The following is an 18,750-nucleotide window of genomic DNA, read 5'->3' as shown; positions in this document are numbered from 1 at the left end:
CTCTTCTCTCTCCAAGTCCTCTCGCCCTTCTTATCTTATCTAATTTTATCACCCTAGGCCATGGCCTTTGTGGCCTCCCCAGAAATCCAGCCCTGTGTGTGTGTGTGTGTGTATGTGCATGCATGTGTGTGTGTGTGTGTGCATGCGTGTGTGTGTGTGTGTGTGTGTGTCTATGTGTGTGTATATGCTGTTTTGTTTTTTCCTTTCTTAAGCACTGTTATGCAATTTGAATAGAGAATGATGTGATGTTAAAAATGAATACATATAAAAAATATATTTTCTAAAAGGGAGTATAATAAGAGGAATGGGCCTCCAGGCTTCTGGAATACAACTTTATTTTGATGTTTACAATCATTACAAGGATACAGTATATAGTGATATAGCTGTGCTATAGATATTGGGCCAAATCAAATTCACCTTTTCTCTTAAAGAGAAACTGTAACCAAGAATTGAACTTCATCCCAATTAGTAGCTGATACGCCCTTTCCCATGAGAAATCTGTTCTTTCTCACAAACAGATCATCAGGGGGCTCTGTATGGCTGATATTGTGGTGAAACCCCTCCCACAGGAAACTGTGATGACCATGGTCCTGGCAGGTTTCTGTCTGTGAACCTTGTTGCATTGTGGGAAATAACAGCTGCTTACAGCTGTTCCCAACTGCCAAAAAGGCAAGCAGCAGCTACTTCCACTGACATACCTGCCAGCAGTAAAAATGTCACTATGTGATAACCATCAGAATGAAAATCAGGGAGAGGCAAGCTTTTAAAATAGGAAAACATTGACTAAATCATTTATACATAATCATTGTAAAAATGAAGCATTTTTTTATTACATTATTTTCACTGGAGTTCCTCTTAAAGCAGTATAAAACCCTGACATAATATTCAATAAAAACATGTTTTCCTACTTTTTATATGCCATACAGTTATCATATTTGCTTTTGTGCATAAGTATTATTATTCATTTAGAAATTATAAGTTCCCAAAGTACACTTTTTTTTTGCTCTGAGAGCTAACTTTGCATTTTATTCATAACTGCTTTATTCATTGTCTAACTAAACCACTTGAGGACCACAGTGCTAAACCCCCCTAAAGACCTGGCTGTTTTTTCTGTAATTGGCCACTGCAGCTTTAAGGCCAAGCTGCAAGGCCGCACAACACAGCAGAGGAGTGATTCTCCCCCCTTTTCCCGCCACCAACAGAGCTTGATTTTTTTATCAATATTTATGTAATTTTTTTATTATTATTTTTTACTATTTCTATATTATTATTTTTTTAAACCCTCCCACCCCCCAGCCGGCCAATCCTGGTGATCGGCTGTCATAGGCTTCTTCTAATGAGAACCGATCACTCTCTTGTCCCCCAGGGGGACAGCCGTGTGACACTGATCGCAGCGCTGTACATGTAAATAGACGGCGATCATGCCATCTAACAGTCTTCCGAGCGGCGATCGCTGCTCGTAGACTGAAGAGGGGGCAGAGCCCCGCCCCCGAGCAGGAGGTGCGCGTGCTTCTTGCGCGCGATCTCCTGCAAACTGCAGCCCCAGGACTTGACGCTATCAGCGTTAGGCGGTCCTGGGGCTGCCGCCGCAGCCACGCCCATGGGCGTGGGGCAGTCTTAAGGTGGTTAAGCATAAATGCTTTCTGATGTTTACTGATTGTCTCCCTGTCTTCAGGAGAGTTTGCAGTGTCAGAGAAGGATTTGTTTACATTTCTCACTTGATACAAATAAACACAAGATAACATTATCTCTAGTTTGGATGCGTCCAGCTTTCCCTGCAGGGGAGCTTCTAAGTCCTGTGTTTAACCCTTTGAATGCTGTTCTAGTAAAAAAAAAATGCTGGTTGTATATAATATGCTGCAAATAATCTATTAGAGCAAAGAAGAAAGCTGGGTTTCATTCCGCTTGAAACTTTTCTCCTAGGAGTTCATTTTTCCTCTTTTGTTTAAAATAACTTTTCCGAACTCTGCAATTGAAAATGTAAGTGAAAAAAAGCACTCTCAAAATTAGAGTATTTTCTTGCTTGCTGGTGGCTTAAAATACATTTTATTAATAAGGTGTAAAAAAATCACCTAGGAGAAAATTTGGCAGCTACCTTGACCTACTTGGTCTTACAAGCTGTGATGAACATACTAGCTTTATAATCACATAGTTTGCTCTCATTCTTCCTTCTCTGCACTGAATAATAATCAATAACAAAGCCCAACTTCCTGAGGGCATTTTTCACAAAGCTTTCATCAAATCCAAACATGTGAAACTTCTCTCCACCAACGATATAATAAGAGGTATTTAATACCCCTAGTAGTATCAGGTGACCTCCAGGCTTCAACAGCTTTGACATTTTTTCAAGGTTCCTCATATAATCATCCTCATCTTTGCTGATGGCTTCCAATATCCATAAGCTGGTGATGCAGTCGGCGAACGGAAGTACAACAGGATGAGTTATATTCTCATTTTCAAAGTCACATGATATCACATGACTGATGGCTGTTCTTAGTTGCGGATCCTTGTCCTGAACTTGGGCACTAAGAAACAAAGGTAGCAGAGATTTGAAATGTATCACCTTTAAAATGAATAAATAGATAAATAAATAAATAAATAAATAGTACAATTATCTTTTGTGGGCACTGCACAGAGTGCACTACAGACAATAATGAGGACCTTACAGTGGTATAAAACCCTGAAATAATATTCAATAAAAACATGCTTTCCTACTTTTTATACGCCATACGGTTATCATTATCCATTAAGAAATTACAAGTTCCCAAAGTACACTTTTTTTGCTCTGAGAGCTGACTTTGCATTCTATTCATAACTGCTTTAACTGCATCCGCCTTGGAAAACCGCTTGGCTAATGTATTTCAATGGGATGGTGCACACCAGCGGTTTGAGGTTTTTAGCAAACCGCAAACATGGGTCCTGCAGTACTTTTGCGGTTTGCACAAGCGTTTCTGCCTCAATGTAAAGTATAGGAAAAGCTCAAACCGCTCTGGAAAACGCAAGATCAGAGCAGTTTTCCAGGCGTTTTTGTAACAGAAGCTGTTCAGTTACAGCTTTTACGGTAACAATATGTGTAATCTGCTACACAAAAATGCTCCAAAAAATGCTAGGCATGTTTAGAAAACGTCTCTAAACATGCCTAGAATCACTTTGAAATCTGCTCACAAAAACGCCTAGCGTTTTGCGCATCTGCTAGCGGTTTTGGTGTGCACTGGGCCTCACTGTGTTCAGGAGAGTCTGCAGTGTCAGAGAAGTGTTTACATTCCTCACTTGATACAATTTTATTATTATTAAAATTTATTGTATTTATAAAGCGCCAACATATTACGCAGTGCTGCACAATAGATAAATGTGTTAACATACAAGGTAGGACATACAGGAAACTCACAACAAAACAAGATGCAAATGATTTGATAACAATACAGTGTCATAGATCAAAATAGAGACTGTTCTAGTCCACAAGAGGGGTGATTGTCAGTAAGATTGCATAATCAAGCTGGAAACACTAGGGAGGAGGGCCCTGCCAGAGGCTTACAATCTACAGGGTGGGGGTGGAGACAATAGGTGCATCTTTTGAGAGGGTGTCTAACAGAACATATTTGGTGCTGATGTGGGGGGTATGCGAGCGTGAAGAGGTGAGTCTTGAGAGCTTGTTTGAAGGTATTAAAGGTGGGGGCGAGTCTGACGGCTGGTGGGAGCGAGTTTCAGAGAGTAGGGGCAGCCCTGGTGAAGTCCTGCAATCGTGCATGTGACTGAATTATGCGTGGCGCGACTAGGCGCAGGTCATTGGAGGATCGGAGGGGGTGGGCAATACAATGAAGTAAACACAAGATAACATTATCTCCAGTTCGGATGCGTCCAGCTTTCCTTGCAGGGAGCTTGTAAGTCCTGTAACTCTTTGAATGCTGTTCTAGTAAAAACGTCCGGTCAGAACCGCATCGCCACCCGCCCGACGTAGATTTATACTGCGGCGGTCCGGAAAAACACAAGATAACATTATCTCCAGTTCGGATGCATCCAGCTTTCCTTGCAGGGAGCTAGTCCTGTGTTTAACCCTTTGAATGCTTTTCTAGTAAAAAAAAAATGCTGGTAGTATATAATATGCTGTAAATAATCTATTAGAGCAAAGAAGAAATGCTGGGTTTCATTCCGCTTTAAGGCCTTATTCCCATCTAAAATCGCAATCGCTCATGCCAGCATTTTGCAATTTTGTGAGTGATTTTCTTTTTTAGCGCCTCCCGGAGCTTACCTGTGTACTACAATTTTTTGTAAGGTGCTTTTCTAAGTGCTTTTGCAAAGCGATTTGTTTTTTCACTTCCCGACGCAATGGTCAAAATGTCTTCGAAAGGGATTTCTGCCACTGAAGGGGATTTTGGCTTCTGCTCGGATATCTGAACTAACTATCCGCCCGGATTTCGGATTTCAGATGTGAAATCCGAGTTTGTCGGATATTGCTATTCGGATTTTAAAAAAGTATCTGCATTGCTATTCAAAGTTTGGATAGTGGAAAAAGTTTGGATTATCTGGGTAGTTCGGATACCCGAATATTGGATGAGCACCACTAGCCGTGAGATGGGTTAAAGAAAACGGCTGATGGGTAAATTTAACCACCACCCCCCCCCCCCCCCCCCCCCCGCACACACCTGCTGAGCTGCACTAATTAGAGGATGAATTTAAACCGGTGCTCATCCCTACTGCAGGCATCCTTTTTAATGGTTTAGCTCACAGCCTTCCCCAGCCCCCTAATGCAGAGTGGCACAGAGACAGATTGAGATTAGTGATGAGTAGAAATTATGCCTATGATTAATAATGCATCATAATTCGCAATTACGCATTATAATCATAATGCAAAATTTTGGGGGAAAAGCGTAATTAATTTCATAGTTAATTTGTCTGACAGCGAGGTGGCTGGTGCCACGTTCAGACCGGCAGTTTCTCCGCAGCAACGTGCGCTTAGGTTGTCTGAGCCTAGTAGTGCACACAGATGAAGAGCTACGCGCGTACGCACTAACAGGCAAACCCTTCATGCCAAAAGGAGAGGGATTGTGGCGGAGTCCAGAGACACCACCGCGCGGTCTGACAATGAGGCGGCTGGTGCCGCATTCAGACAGGGGGTTTCTCTGCAACAACATGCGCCTGGTTTGTCTGAACCTAGTAGTGCACACAGATGGAGAGCTACGCGCGTGCGCGCCAACAGGCAAGCTCTTTATGCCAATAGGAGAAGGATCAGCTGATCTGGACGATCAGCTGATCCCAGAACAGCGGGTGATTGGCTGCCTGGGACTGGGTGGTGCTGAGGAGCACTTTGCTAAATATACTTCCTCTCTGTCAGTTGCCAGTTGTCTGCCATTGCGAATGCTTATGTGTTAGCACTCAGACCTTAGTCAGATCCTCCACAGTGGAATGGAACCAGGTGGACCTGGGAATCCACACTTAGCCAGAATACTGTGTTATTATTGTGTTATACTTAAGTCTAGTTCCAGGGTGTTGAGACCACGGACCTCACACCCAAGACTAGGGATACTGTATCATTATTGTGTATATATTAGACCAGTCCTTGGGTGTTGAGACCACGGACCTCACACTCTAGACTAGGCATCTGTTAAATATCTGTTATGACCTATTGCTCTCCTGACCTTGCTTCTGCTCTCTGATTTGGTACCTACGCCTTTCTGATTTCTTGTTGCCAACCCTGCCTGTCCCTGGTTACTGAATCAGCCTTCTGTCTCTGTACTTTATCTGCTCATGTGTTGCCGACCCGGCCCGGCCGACCTCTCTAACTGATACCCTCTCCTGGGGTGTCCAGTAGCTGCAGAGACTCCCTATCTTCCAAAGGGACCTCTCTGCAATTCAGTCAGGGACTCCATCTCAAAGGAGTCCTTTGACTGCAGTAGAGTCTGATTCCCAACAGTCAGGGAATCACTGGCTCATATACTGTCGCACCAAACACTTACACTTGTCAGGTGTCCAGAGGTTAGTTATACTTGTATTATCGGTGATTCTGCAGATCATCAATAATCAGGTATATATCTCTATTCTTGGTGATACTGCAGATCACCAATAATCAGATTCTCTCTGTGTGTTGACACCAATCGTTACATAATTGTTAGCATTTGTAAGTATGAATTAAGTTACGCGTAATTTACATGTAATTTTGCACTGAATTTGGCCATGAATAGCAAAGCCCCCATACAGTACATGCTATTGCTACCAAAATTGCTACAAATGTTAAGGAGAATAGTGGGTAAAAGATTGAAAAAAAGAATTGTTCAAAAGACCATGTGGTTTTTAAGAAAATTGATTTTAAAAGGAACCTTAACTGAGAGGGATAGGGATGTTTCCTTTTAAACAATACCAGTTGCCTGGCAGCCCTGCTGATCTCATTGACCAAAGTAGTGGCAGAATCACACACCTGAAACAAGCATGCAGCTAATCCAGCCTGACTTCAGTCAGAGCACCTGATCTGCATGCTTGTTCAGGGGCTGTGACTAAAAGTATTAGAGACACAGGATCAGCAAGAGAGTCAGGCAACTGGTATTATTTTAAGAGGAAAAATTCATATCCTTCTCAGTTTAGGTTTCCTTTAAATATTCAAAGAAAATGGTTTTTAAACCCTTTTTCTGCATTTAAAAACTATTTTCCTTTGCATTTTTAAAATCGAATTTCTCAAAGACTACAAGGTCTTTTTGAACAATTATTTTTTTAAACTTGTATCAACTATTCTCCTTAACATATACAGCAGTTTTGGTAGCAATAGCATGTATGGGTGCTTTGCAATTCACTGCCAAATTTGGCAAGAAATTACGTGTAAATTCTGCGTAAATTAATTTGTAATTATGAATAATCATGCAAAGTCAATTGAATTAAGAATCTGTAATTACATATAGTCGTGATTGTGAAAATGTATGCATAATTTTACGTAATCGTAATAAGCCTATTACGATCATCACTAATTGAGATATTTACCTGATCTGGACACAGGATCGGTTGTCCTCTTCCACCACCGCACAGTGCTGTAATGCTGACATCCTCTTTCTTCGGGTCCTGATCACATGTCATATCATGTGATTGGAACCCAGAGGCTGTGGAATTCTGACATTAACATTAAAGTCAATACCACAGACTTCCGTAGTTAACTACAAAGTAAGTGCAATCTTCACCAAAGTTGGCAGGTATCAGGGAGGATAGTGGGGTTAAGTAAAAAAATAAAGAAAGACTTTGTAGTTTTTAAGAAAATGTTGAATGGATAAAAAAAAAACAGCAATAAAATGACATTTTGTGGAAGAATTAAGCCATTTATGTTAAAATCAATACCACTAAATGTCATGGTTAATTGAAAACCCTCCACACAGTCTACCATCACCAAATGTGATAGGTACATTAGTAGGAAAACTGGAAAAAAAAAGCAAAAAGAAATAATAATACAAAGATGTTATTTTGGGAAAGTTGTTTTCAAACAGTTCATGTTTTTTTAAACTAGTAAAATTAAATTTTGCTGTGGTACACTTTCATTTATACTAGTTTTAAAGAGACACTGAAGCGAAAAAAAAATTATGATATTATGATTTGTATGTGTAGTACAGCTAAGAAATAAAACATTAAGATCAGATACATCAGTCTAATTGTTTCCAGTACCGGAAGAGTTAAGAAACTCCAGTTGTTATCTCTATGCAAACAAGCCATTAACTCTCTGACTAAGTTTAGTCGTGGAGAGGGCTGTTATCTGACTTTTATTATCTCAACTGTTTTCTTTTGCTCTGCCAGAGGAGAGGTCATTAGTGCACAGACTGCTCTGAAAGACTCATTTTGAATGCTGAATGTTGTGTAATCTGCACATATTATAGCATGATGCAATGTTAGAAAAAACACTATATACCTGAAAATAAAAATATGAGAATATTTTCTTTGCTGCTAATCTTCTAGTAATTATTCATAGTACACAACCAATTCACTATATCATATTTTTTTTTTCGCTTCAGTGTCTCTTTAAGTACTGTATACATATTTCATCACATTTAAGAAAACGACATTGTGGGGTTCCCCCTCCCAAATCTCTTTAACTCCTTGTCACCCGTAATGGCTGGTATAGCCAGAATTCAGAGCCTGGACTGTGGGGGGCTCTGCACCCTGAGCTATACCAGCCCCCATGGTCCATGAAATAAGCAACACCTTCCTTGTTCCCCCAGAGCTCTTGTACTCAGAGTACTGAAGCACCTCTTACCCATTTCCACAAATAGTTAAAAGTTAAATAAAAACATAGCCATTAGAAAAGTCCTTAAATACTCTTAATGAACTAGGAATACTTACTTTTAAATAATGATCCCACACCAAAATCTTTGGAAAAGGTCTCACACCCATATCCTCTAGGAAATTGATTGATGACGGCAAACAACCGTGCACACGTTGCTCTCTTCCCCTCGTACTTGCTATACTAAAGTATAGCAAGCCCCAGCAAAGAATCCTTAAAAGTGCCACTGGAGCTCCCAATTGGTCCTTTAACAGACCAATGGGAAACTTCCAATAGGAGGATTTACAAAGGGGGACCAAGGGGGAACACATTTGAAGAATAAAGAGTGCATATGGGCTTTGCTATTAACTGATAAAGTTGGCACCATTTACTTAATTGCAACTGTGTCATCAAAATGTAATTTTACTGAGTTCAGAAAAAAAAATGTTCTGAAATTTTTAAAATCAATTTCCTCAAAAACAACAAGGTCTTTTTTGAAAAAAATGTGCACAAAAAGTTAGAAGTAATAAGGGAAAATAACCCAACTGTTAAGATAAATGTTTTGCCTGAAAAGATTTAAAAAAAATTGCCAGCCTATCCCTAATAGTGGACATGCTATGAAAGAGAAGACGTGAGAGTGAACAGAAGAAAATAAAATGGAGAAGAGGTCGATTTTGTATGAGACACAAAGGTTGCAGACAAAGGAGTGACAGAGAGGGGCAGCATAAGAAAAAAATGTGAGGAAAGTTGGATGAGATTAGCGCGATTGTTCATTATAACACTGGTTTGTTTCTTGTCATCTTTTTCAGAAGGAACAGAAGGAGAACGTTTTTGAGGTAATCTGAGGCTTAAATGAGAGATCAGAGTCAAATATTACCCCTGGACCGCCTGAATTTATGAGTGGTGGCGGGGCCGGGGTTCCATTTTTATAGTTACTACAGGTAGGTGAGCAGAAAGAGAGGGTGGAAAGACAACATGTTCCTTTTCACTCCTGTTACATTTTCAGAACTAAGATGACATTAAAGAGACTCTGAAGCGATATTACATTAATGATTTTACATTGTATTAATGTTAAGCACTATAGGGAATGCTAAACCGCATCCCTGCGGCAAAACGAGTGGTTTATACCCCCCATATCCCCTCTGCAAAATCCACGACTTTCTTGGTCGTGGATTTTGCTGCCCATGGAGGCAGAGCTATGAGCTGCAGCTCTGCCTCCATGCGCGTCAATCGCCGCACGGTTCTCTACCTCTCCCCTGCCCCTCTCTGTGAAGGCAGATTGAGAGGGACGGGGAGAGGCAGCGATCAGCGGAGATTGACGCGCGAAGAGGCAGAGTTACAGGCTCAGCCATAAGCTCTGCCTCAAGCAGGAAGTGCTCCCCGCTGTTAGCCCAGGGGATTTAGCGGGTATAAACCCCTTGTTTTGCCACAGGGATGCAGCGTTTTAGCACTAGCTATAGTGCTGAACATTAATTCAAGGTAAAATCATTTATTTAATCTCGTTTTAGACTAATAAGGAAACAGCAGACAGACAAATAGAGACTCAAGATTATAGAATAGAGAGGTCAGGAGCTGAGAGATGTGGTAAAATACATTTTGAATTTAAGCATATTATTTTCCTAACTCTCAGTAAATATGGAAAAGAGAAGTGGTCTAAAAACAGAACCTTGTGGTACACCAACAAGAAGCTGGCACTGGAAACAGTACTGGAAAATAAGCCAGTCAAATGGTGAAAGGAATGCCCAGACAGGCAAGAGAAATGTGATAGTGTCTGATTTCTATGTCAAAATGATGTTGCAACAAAGTCAAACTGAAGAAGCATTTTCAGAAACCTCACCTCTTTCCCTCTAACTTGGTGGCATGGGTTGATGTGTGCTTCCAATTAAAAGCTCCAGTGCGAGAGTCCTTCCATCTACTTGTCTCCATGTTACATTTCTCATTGACCTTCAGTATAATTATGTCCTTGAAGATATCACAAGCTGAATATAGATGATGAATTGCAGAGCTAAAACTGACATCAATCAAAACATCTCCCTTTACAAAACCTGTAGAGTTATTTAAAAAAAATCATTACCATGAAGCTGTTAAAGCAAACCTGAGGTGAATATTAAAGTGGATCTGAGATGAAAAACGAACTATAACAAGTATCTATATATCTTATCTAAAGTTTAGATAGTTTACACGACAAATCTAGCTGCAAACAGCTTCAACATTATATGATTGTTTCTTCCTGTGATACAATGAGAGCTGCCATATTCTGCTTGTCATCACACAGGCAAGCTGCTCTGCATCTCCTCCTCTCGGCCTGTGAAAATGCACAATAAGAGAAAGGGGAACCCTAATTTGAATAAAAGCTTTTAAAACCAGTTTAAAAAACGAAAAAGAAAAATGAGCTATCTTACCTCAATGACGAAATCTCTGTAAACTTACAAAAGATTTTTATTTGAGCACAGGCAACGCGTTTCGCGGGTCCGAGCCCGCTTCCTCAGGCCAATACATGCCAAATGACAGAAATCATGTAGCATAGAGAGAGGCTCCCTATGCTACATGATTTCTGTCATTTGGCACTGTATTGGCTTGAGGAAGCGGGCTCAGACCCGCAAAACGCGTTGCCTGTGCTCAAATAAAAATCTTTTGTAAGTTTACAGAGATTTCGTCATTGAGGTAAGATACCTCATTTTTCTTTTTCGTTTTTAAACTGGTTTTAAAAGCTTTTATTCAAATCAGGGCGCCTCTTTCCCTTGATTTGTATAGTTATACCCCGTACATGTTTGTCCGAGGGGTGGTGACAGAACACCTGTTGTTTTACCACGGTTAATGTTTTGTCCATCCTTTTTCGTCTAAGAGAGCGATCGCAACCAGGTCCGTCCAGGACCACCCCGAGTGGAGTCGAGTTTATGGTCTCCACCTGCTTCCTGTGGTCGGTTCCCTATTGCAGCCCTCCTTTGTGAGTAGCCCTTTCAATCAATTGATTTCTCAACACACCTATTATTGACATACTGCACTATCGGGCTCCCTTTTTTGTCTTCTGTATTTTTTTCCATAGGGTGCCAAGACACCCCAACCACGACAGCCTGTGAAAACTTCACTCCTCTCTCCTCTCCTCCCCTCTCCTCCCCTTGCCTCTGAAATCTCTGGCTGGTAACGCCTCCACCTCCTTCTTCAGGAAAAGCCTCCTCCTCCCCAGACTGAACTCCCATGAGCACTTGCATGGGACTTAGAATGCCTAGGAACTGGAGGAGATGTGGGCAAGGCTTGTTTAGTTTATAGAGAATAAGGGTATTAAAACAACAACAAAAAAGTATTTGGCTTGAGGAATGCCCTACAAACACTATGTATGGGGCACAATTATGCAATGATTAAAAGTTTATCTCGGATGCACTTTAAAGACCTGGCCCATATGCAATTCACCTTTTCTCCTTAGTTTTCTCCTAGGTGATATTTTCACAACTTTTCATAAAATGCCTTTTAAGCCACCAGCAAGGAAGAAAATACTCAAAATAAATTTGATAGTAACTTTTCACTAACTTTTGGGTACTTTGTCAATTTTAAAATGCTGTAAAGTTAGTTTAAAGAGAAAATGAAAATTATCTCCTAGGAGATAACTCAGGTGAAAAAGTTAATTGCATATGGGCCCTGAACTCAAAACTCCCCTCTGCTCTAAACATAAACAACAGCATAATAACCTTTAAACAAAAACATTCCTTTGTTAGAGCTGAAACACATCCTAAAATAAATCTGCACAGTTTCTACTTCTTGATTCATGGAAGCAGACATATTGTTTACAGCCTGTCCTTTCAAATGGGCTTATCTGCTTATCTGCTGTAGGCAGTCATGTGATACAGGGGGGAGATCAAATTACAACTAGTGATTAGACACAAATGAGGGGGAATCACACAAGCTAAACTCTTTAAATACACACAGGGTGCATTTCTGTTATGTTTTCCTTGTGTCCTGTGCAAGAGTTCAGGTCCACTTTAACTGATGAGATTAAAATGTTATCTATAGTCCTTGTTCTTAGTAGTTAGAGTGGATGAAGGGCGGGATTTCCATCTTGTAGTGCAATCAGGTGACTGTTCCACACAGATGCAGCCATAATAATTCCCTGAAAATGACAACAAACTAAGAACAGCACTTGTGTATATTTACTGACTAAATGGCCACCCGGACAGGTTTCACTTGGTTTTAGTGGACTGCTTGACTAAAGGATACCTGAACTGACATGTGACATAATGAGATAGACATGTGTATGTACAGTGCCTAGCACACAAATAACTATGCTGTGTTCCTTTTTTTCTTTCTCTGCCTTAAAGAGTTAAATATCAGGTATGTAAGTGGCTGACTCAGTCCTGACTCAGACAGGAAGTGACTACAGTGTAACCCTCACTGATAAGAAATTCCCCTTTTTTACCTCTTTCTTGCTCTCAGAAGCCATTTTCTGCTAGGAAAGTGTTTTATAGTTGGAATTTCTTATCAGTGAGGGTCACACTGTAGTCACTTCCTGTCTGAGTCAGGACTGAGTCAGCCACTTACGTACCTGATATTTAACTCTTTCAGGCAGAGAAAGAAAAAAAGGAACACAGCATAGTTATCTGTGTGCTAGGCACTGTACATACACATGTCTATCTCATTATGTCACATTTCAGTTGTGGTATCCTTAAGAACCAGCTGCTGTAAGCATGTGTCCCACTTTAGGCCGAGGACTAAGCACACCATTGTCTTTGTTATGAAGTTTTATTATTCAGTGCATCAGTAGTAAACACAAGAATGTCTGACAATTTTTCTGGGGGCCTCAGAGGGTTCCATTCATGAGAACATAGTGTAGACACATGTAAAACATATCCGGGTAGACCCGGATATCCAACTTTTTAGGCCTATCCGACCGGATCCGGATTCCGGATAGCTGTTCCTGTATCCGGATAGCTATCTGCGGACAGTTGGCTGGGCTATGCGGATATCCATGGATATCTGGACCATTAAAAGGGTGCCTGCAAGAGGGATTAGCACCGGATTAAATTCAGATGAAATCCAAATTAGTTTTACTTGGATTTCATCCTCTAATTAGTGCAGCTGGGTGGGTGTGTGCGGGGGGGGGGGGGGTTAAACTTACCCATCAGCCGTTTTCTTTAACCCATCCCACGGCGCATCCCACGCTGTGTTCCAAAACGCGGTCTTGTGACTACAAACACTTCCTCCTTCCAGGTTGAAGGAGGAAGTGCAGTAGTGATGTGACGTGGCTTGGAACACAGCATGGGACGCGCCATGGGATGTGTTAAAGAGACTCTGTAACAATTTTTTCAGCCTTAGTTCTTCTATCCTATGAGTTCCTATGCCTGTTCTAATGTGCTGGGGCTTATTGCAGCTCTTCCTAATTACACTGCCTCTGTAATAAATCAATGTATCTTTCCTCTGTCCTGTTTGTCGGGCTAAGGCTTTGCTTGTGTGGAATGTGCAGGGCTGCTTGTGATTGGTAGAAGCGATACACACCCTCTGCAGGCCCCCTGCACACTCACACACTATGCTTAGCTGAGCCTATTAGAAGCTGGTTAGTTTGTTTGTAAACATTGCCTAAAACTGTTAATTACAAGCCAGGATTGCAGCAGAGAGTGGCAGAAACAGCACAGAGGGGCACAGGAGAAAATAAGGAATAGAATGGTATGCTTTTTAGTGTAAGAATATTAGAGTACAGATTCTCTTTAAAGAAGATGGCTGATGGCTAAGTGTAACCTGGACCATTTTAATACTGTATGAGGTCCAGGATGTCATGGGAGCCACTCAGAGGGCTCCCAGTAGAAGCACCAGCAACCAAACACAGAGGGGAACCCTGGCCAGCCCCACCTGACCTCATTGAGCCAATCAGAGGCCTCCCAGCCTAAGCCCTGGCACCCAATCACAGAAAGGAACCCTGGCCAGCCCCCCTTGTATAATAAGGAGGGCTGCCATGATAAGACAGATCGTTCTGGCTTGCTGAATCCTTCCTGAGAGACATGCTCCAGTGCTGCTGGCATACCAAGTGTGTACACAGTGATAAACCTAAGCTGTTCAGTGATTAACTCCTTCACTATCACTACAGTATTCTTAAATCATTCAGTTGCTTGATTGATGTCATAAATATGACATTCAGAGTGTGTGCTGCAGTGCTGCTGCATCTGCTATGTGTTTGTGTGTGTGCTGTGCACACACCACGCCAGCTGCTGCCTGCCACGTGCAAACACGTGCAAAGAGCAAAGTGCCACGTGCAAAGTGCTGTGCACATGCAAAGTGCAAACACGTGCAAAGTGCAACCACGTGCAAACATGTACAAAGTGCAACCACGTGCAAACAGGTGCAAAATGCAAACACGTGCAAACACGTGCAAAGTGCAAACACGTGCAAAGTGCAAACACGTGCAAACACATGCAAAGTGCCACTTTGCACTTTGCACGTGTTTGCACTTTGCACGTGTTTGCACTTTGCACGTGTTTGCACTTTGCATGTGTTTTCACGTATTTGCACGTATTTGCACATTTTTGCACGTGTTTGCACGTGTTGGCACTTTGCACTTGCCATTTTACACATGGCACTTTGCACTTGGCACTTTGCATTTGGCACTTGGCCCTTTGCATTTGGCACTTGGCCCTTTGCACTTGGCCCTTTGCATTTGGCACTTGGCCCTTTGCACTTGGCACTTTGCATTTGGCACGTGGCCCTTTGCATTTGTCACTTGGCCCTTTGCACTTGGCACTTTGCATTTGGCACTTAGCCCTTTGCATTTGGCACTTGGCCCTTTGCACTTGGCACTTTGCATTTGGCACTTAGCCCTTTGCATTTGGCACTTGGCCCTTTGCACTTGGCACTTTGCATTTAGCACTTTGCATTTGGCACTTGGCACTTGGCCCTTTGCACTTGGCCCTTTGCATTTGGCACTTGGCCCTTTGCACTTGGCACTTAGCTAATTTGCACTTGGCACCTGACCCTTTGCATTTGGCACTTGGCCCTTTGCACTTGGCACTTGGCCCTTTGCATTTGGCACTTGGCCCTTGGCAATGAGCATTTGGAACTTGACACTTTGTATTTGGCACTTGGCCCTTTGTATTTGGCACTTGGCCCTTTGCATTTGGCACTTGGCCCTTGGCACTTGGCATTTGGCGCTTGGCACTTTGCACTTGGCACTTGGCCCTTTGCACTTGGCACTTTGCATTTGGCATTTGGCCCTTTGCACTTAGCACTTTGCATTTGGCCCTTTGCACTTGGCACTTGGCACTTTGCACTTGGCACTTTGCATTTGGCCCTTTGCACTTGGCACTTGGCCATTTGCACTTGGCACTTTGCATTTGGCATTTGGCCCTTTGCATTTGGCACTTGGCCATTTGCACTTGGCACTTTGCATTTGGCCCTTTGCATTTGGCACTTGGCCCTTTTCATTTGGCACTTGGCCCTTTGCACTTTGACAGCCATTTTTTTTTGGGGGGGGGGGGAGGTTAAGTCCCAACATCATCAATTAGTGTTCCCCTTTCAAAAATAATGATTCTACATGCCTCATTGACACTTAAAAACATTTTTAAAGCAATTTAAAGGGCACTTCCATTTTTTTTATCCAGATATCCGAATCCGGCCGGATAGTGGGGTCAGATATCTGACCCAGATTCGGTTTGCAAAATTTTTGATCCAGATATCCGACCCGGATCAGATATCTGGGTATCCGGATCCGAATTAGTTCCAGATAGTGAAAAGTGGTGTCCAAGCAGCACTGCCTACAGCTGGCTAACCTATACTGGGGCACCTATGTTTGGCTATCTATACTGGGGAATCTACACTGGCAAACTTAAACTAGGGCACCTATGTCTGGCTACCTATACTGGGTGCACCTATAGCTGGCTAATCTATACTGGGGAACCTATAGCTGGCTAACCTATAATGGGGCACCTTTACCTGGCAAACCTAGGTCACCTATGTCTGGCTACCTATACTGGGTGCACCTATAGCTGGCTAACCTATACTGGGGCACATATAACTGGCTAACCTATACTGGGGCACCTATACCTGGAAGACCTATACTGAGGCACCTATACCTGGCTAATCTATACTGGGGCACCTATAGCTGGCTAATCTATACTGGGGAAGCTATAGCTGGCACATCTGAATATGGGGGGTGTCTTTGAATGTCTTTGGAGGTGTGTGAAGTGTGTGGCCTGTGTTAAGGGGTGGGGTGTAGAGCACTGGAGCTTCTGTGCTTGTCCTGAGCTGTAAATCTGGCCCTGCCAATATGGTATTATCTGGAATAGCTGCTGGTAGAATAGCGATAATATTACCAATAATAATTGTATAGTGCTTTTCTCCAGTTGGACTCAAAGCGCGTGTGAGGTCCTAACTAGAGCACTATTACACTACCCAGCCACTACAAAATGGTATTATCCAGAATAGCTGCTAGTAGAACAGCTATAACTTTACCAATATGGTATTATCCGGAATAGACGCTAGTAGCACAGCTATAACATTACCAATATGGTATTATCCGGAACAGATGCTAGTAGAGTAGCGATAACATTACCAACATAATACCATCTGGAATAGCTGCTGGTAGAATAACAGAAATATTACTAATGTATTATCAGCAATACTCATGCCCAGATTTTCTGATGCTCTCCTGTGATCTTCCGCTTGTCTGTTGGTTACTATCCTATAGTCCCAAAGCAAGATATGCATTGCAAAAGATATGTCGTAAACGCTGCATCACTGTGTAGAAATAAGCTTTTCTATTCATTAGCAGTGTTACTTGCAAATTTTTCGATTTACGAACATTTTCGCAAAAAATGATATTTTTGCCACGGAAAAGAAATGCGATAAAACTATATTTGTTGCCAAAAAAAAGCTCAAAGCCATGGAAAACAGTAGTTTTACAGCGACTATTTGTCAGCAAAAAATATCAATTTGTTTACCTCTAAAATTTGTGAAAAATAATAACACTTATTTTCAATCTAATTTTTGCTCGAAAATCGAACTTAACATTATTTTCATGAAAATAATCAGAAAAGAATATTGGCATTTTCGCTCACCACTGCTCATTAGCTCTTTTATTGTTGTTCAGAAGATTTCTGATCACATACATACCTGAGCTGAACGTGTAATTAAAATTCACCATAGGGAATTTCAGAGAATCGTCTGCAAACTCCATGTCTGGCTTGTCTGAGAAATATGTCTCAAGATGATCTCTTGAATCAAAGTCATGCTCATGGTAGAATTTCTTTGGTCCACAATCCATCTTGTGAGAATCTTCTCCGTTTTTTGTTTCCCACTTTTTACTCTATTTATTTGACATTGGTGTCCCCTTTATAGCCATGCAGCACCAGGGAGTCCCACCTATTACTGTGTGATTCAGTATTTTCCCAGAACTGTTTGTTACATTCACATGCCAGTCATAAGAGTTCAGCTGACTGAGCTGTGTTTATTTTATGACTTTTGCTGCAAATTAAATTATTTATTCATGTCTCTTCCAGGTGAGTTTATAGTCTGTATTTTTAAACAGGTTAAGTGCAGGTTCAACATTCTGAGAAAAACAAAAAAAAAGTATTTCATTTGCTAATAATTTAACTACTTGTCGACCACCCACAGATGATGGGCGGCGGCAAAGTGGACGCCGAAAGAACCGCAAAACGCCATTCGACGGTGGCTCCTTTGGGCGTGTCGGGGCAGCGATCGCATCACTGGTGACACGCGCTGCCCCTGGCAACAGGTTCCGCCCACCCACGACATCATCCCGCCGGCTGTTTGTAAGCGCCGGCAGGATGTTAACTGCTCGATCGCCGCATACAAAGTGTATAATGCACTTTGTAATGTATAAAAAGTGTATTATACAGGCTGCCTCCTGCCCTGGTGGTCCCAGTGATCGAGGGACCTTCCCTTCTGTTCTTCCCTCTAATCACCTCCTAATTACCCATCAATCACTCCCTGTCAATATCTGTCAGTGCTATGTTATAGATTAGGTCCCTAACTGCCCTCTGGGGGCTCCTGATCACCCCCCTACCCTCAGATCCACCCCAGACCCCCCCTTAGACCTCCCCCCTGTGTACTGTATACATCTATTCTCCCCTGTCAATCATCTGTCAAAAAATAAAATCTATTCTCCCCTGTCAAAAAATAAAATCTTCTATGAACTCACCATACAACTAACGGAATACCTTGGGGTGTCTTCTTTCTAAAATGGGGTCACTTGTGGGGTTCCTATACTGCCCTGGCATTTTAGGGGCCCTAAAGCGTGAGGAGTAGTCTAGAAACCAAATGCCTCAAAATGACCTGTGAATAGGACGTTGGGCCCCTTAGCGCACCTAAGCTGCAAAAAAGTGTCACACGTGTGGTATCTCCGTACTCAGGAGAAGTAGTATAATGTGTTTTGGAGTGTATTTTTACACATACCTATGCTGGGTAGGAGAAATATCTCTTTAAATGGCAATTTTTTTATTTTATCACCCTTTCTCATTTGCGCCTATGCTATGATTAAGGGCGTGTAACGCCCGAAACATGTCAGCATGTGGTGCTGGTTCTTA

General features: G+C 42.0%; 1 protein-coding gene across 1 annotated transcript; it reads right to left on the bottom strand.

Annotated features, from left to right (window-relative positions):
- Positions 1-805: 805 nt before the first annotated feature.
- On the bottom strand, positions 806-17,690 carry LOC137525421 (indolethylamine N-methyltransferase-like). Its single transcript, XM_068246499.1, has 3 exons — positions 17,318-17,690; positions 10,065-10,272; positions 806-2,525 (listed from the first exon to the last, which is right to left on the bottom strand). The coding sequence occupies exons 1-3, from the start codon at positions 17,466-17,468 to the stop codon at positions 2,102-2,104; spliced, it is 783 nt and encodes a 260-aa protein (XP_068102600.1). The 5' UTR covers positions 17,469-17,690; the 3' UTR covers positions 806-2,101.
- Positions 17,691-18,750: the final 1,060 nt, after the last annotated feature.

Source organism: Hyperolius riggenbachi, chromosome 7 (assembly GCF_040937935.1).
Source record: "Hyperolius riggenbachi isolate aHypRig1 chromosome 7, aHypRig1.pri, whole genome shotgun sequence".
Lineage (NCBI taxonomy): Eukaryota > Metazoa > Chordata > Amphibia > Anura > Hyperoliidae > Hyperolius > Hyperolius riggenbachi.
The sequence above is the reverse complement of the archived record's forward strand: the minus strand, read 5'-3'. Positions and strand labels throughout refer to the sequence as shown.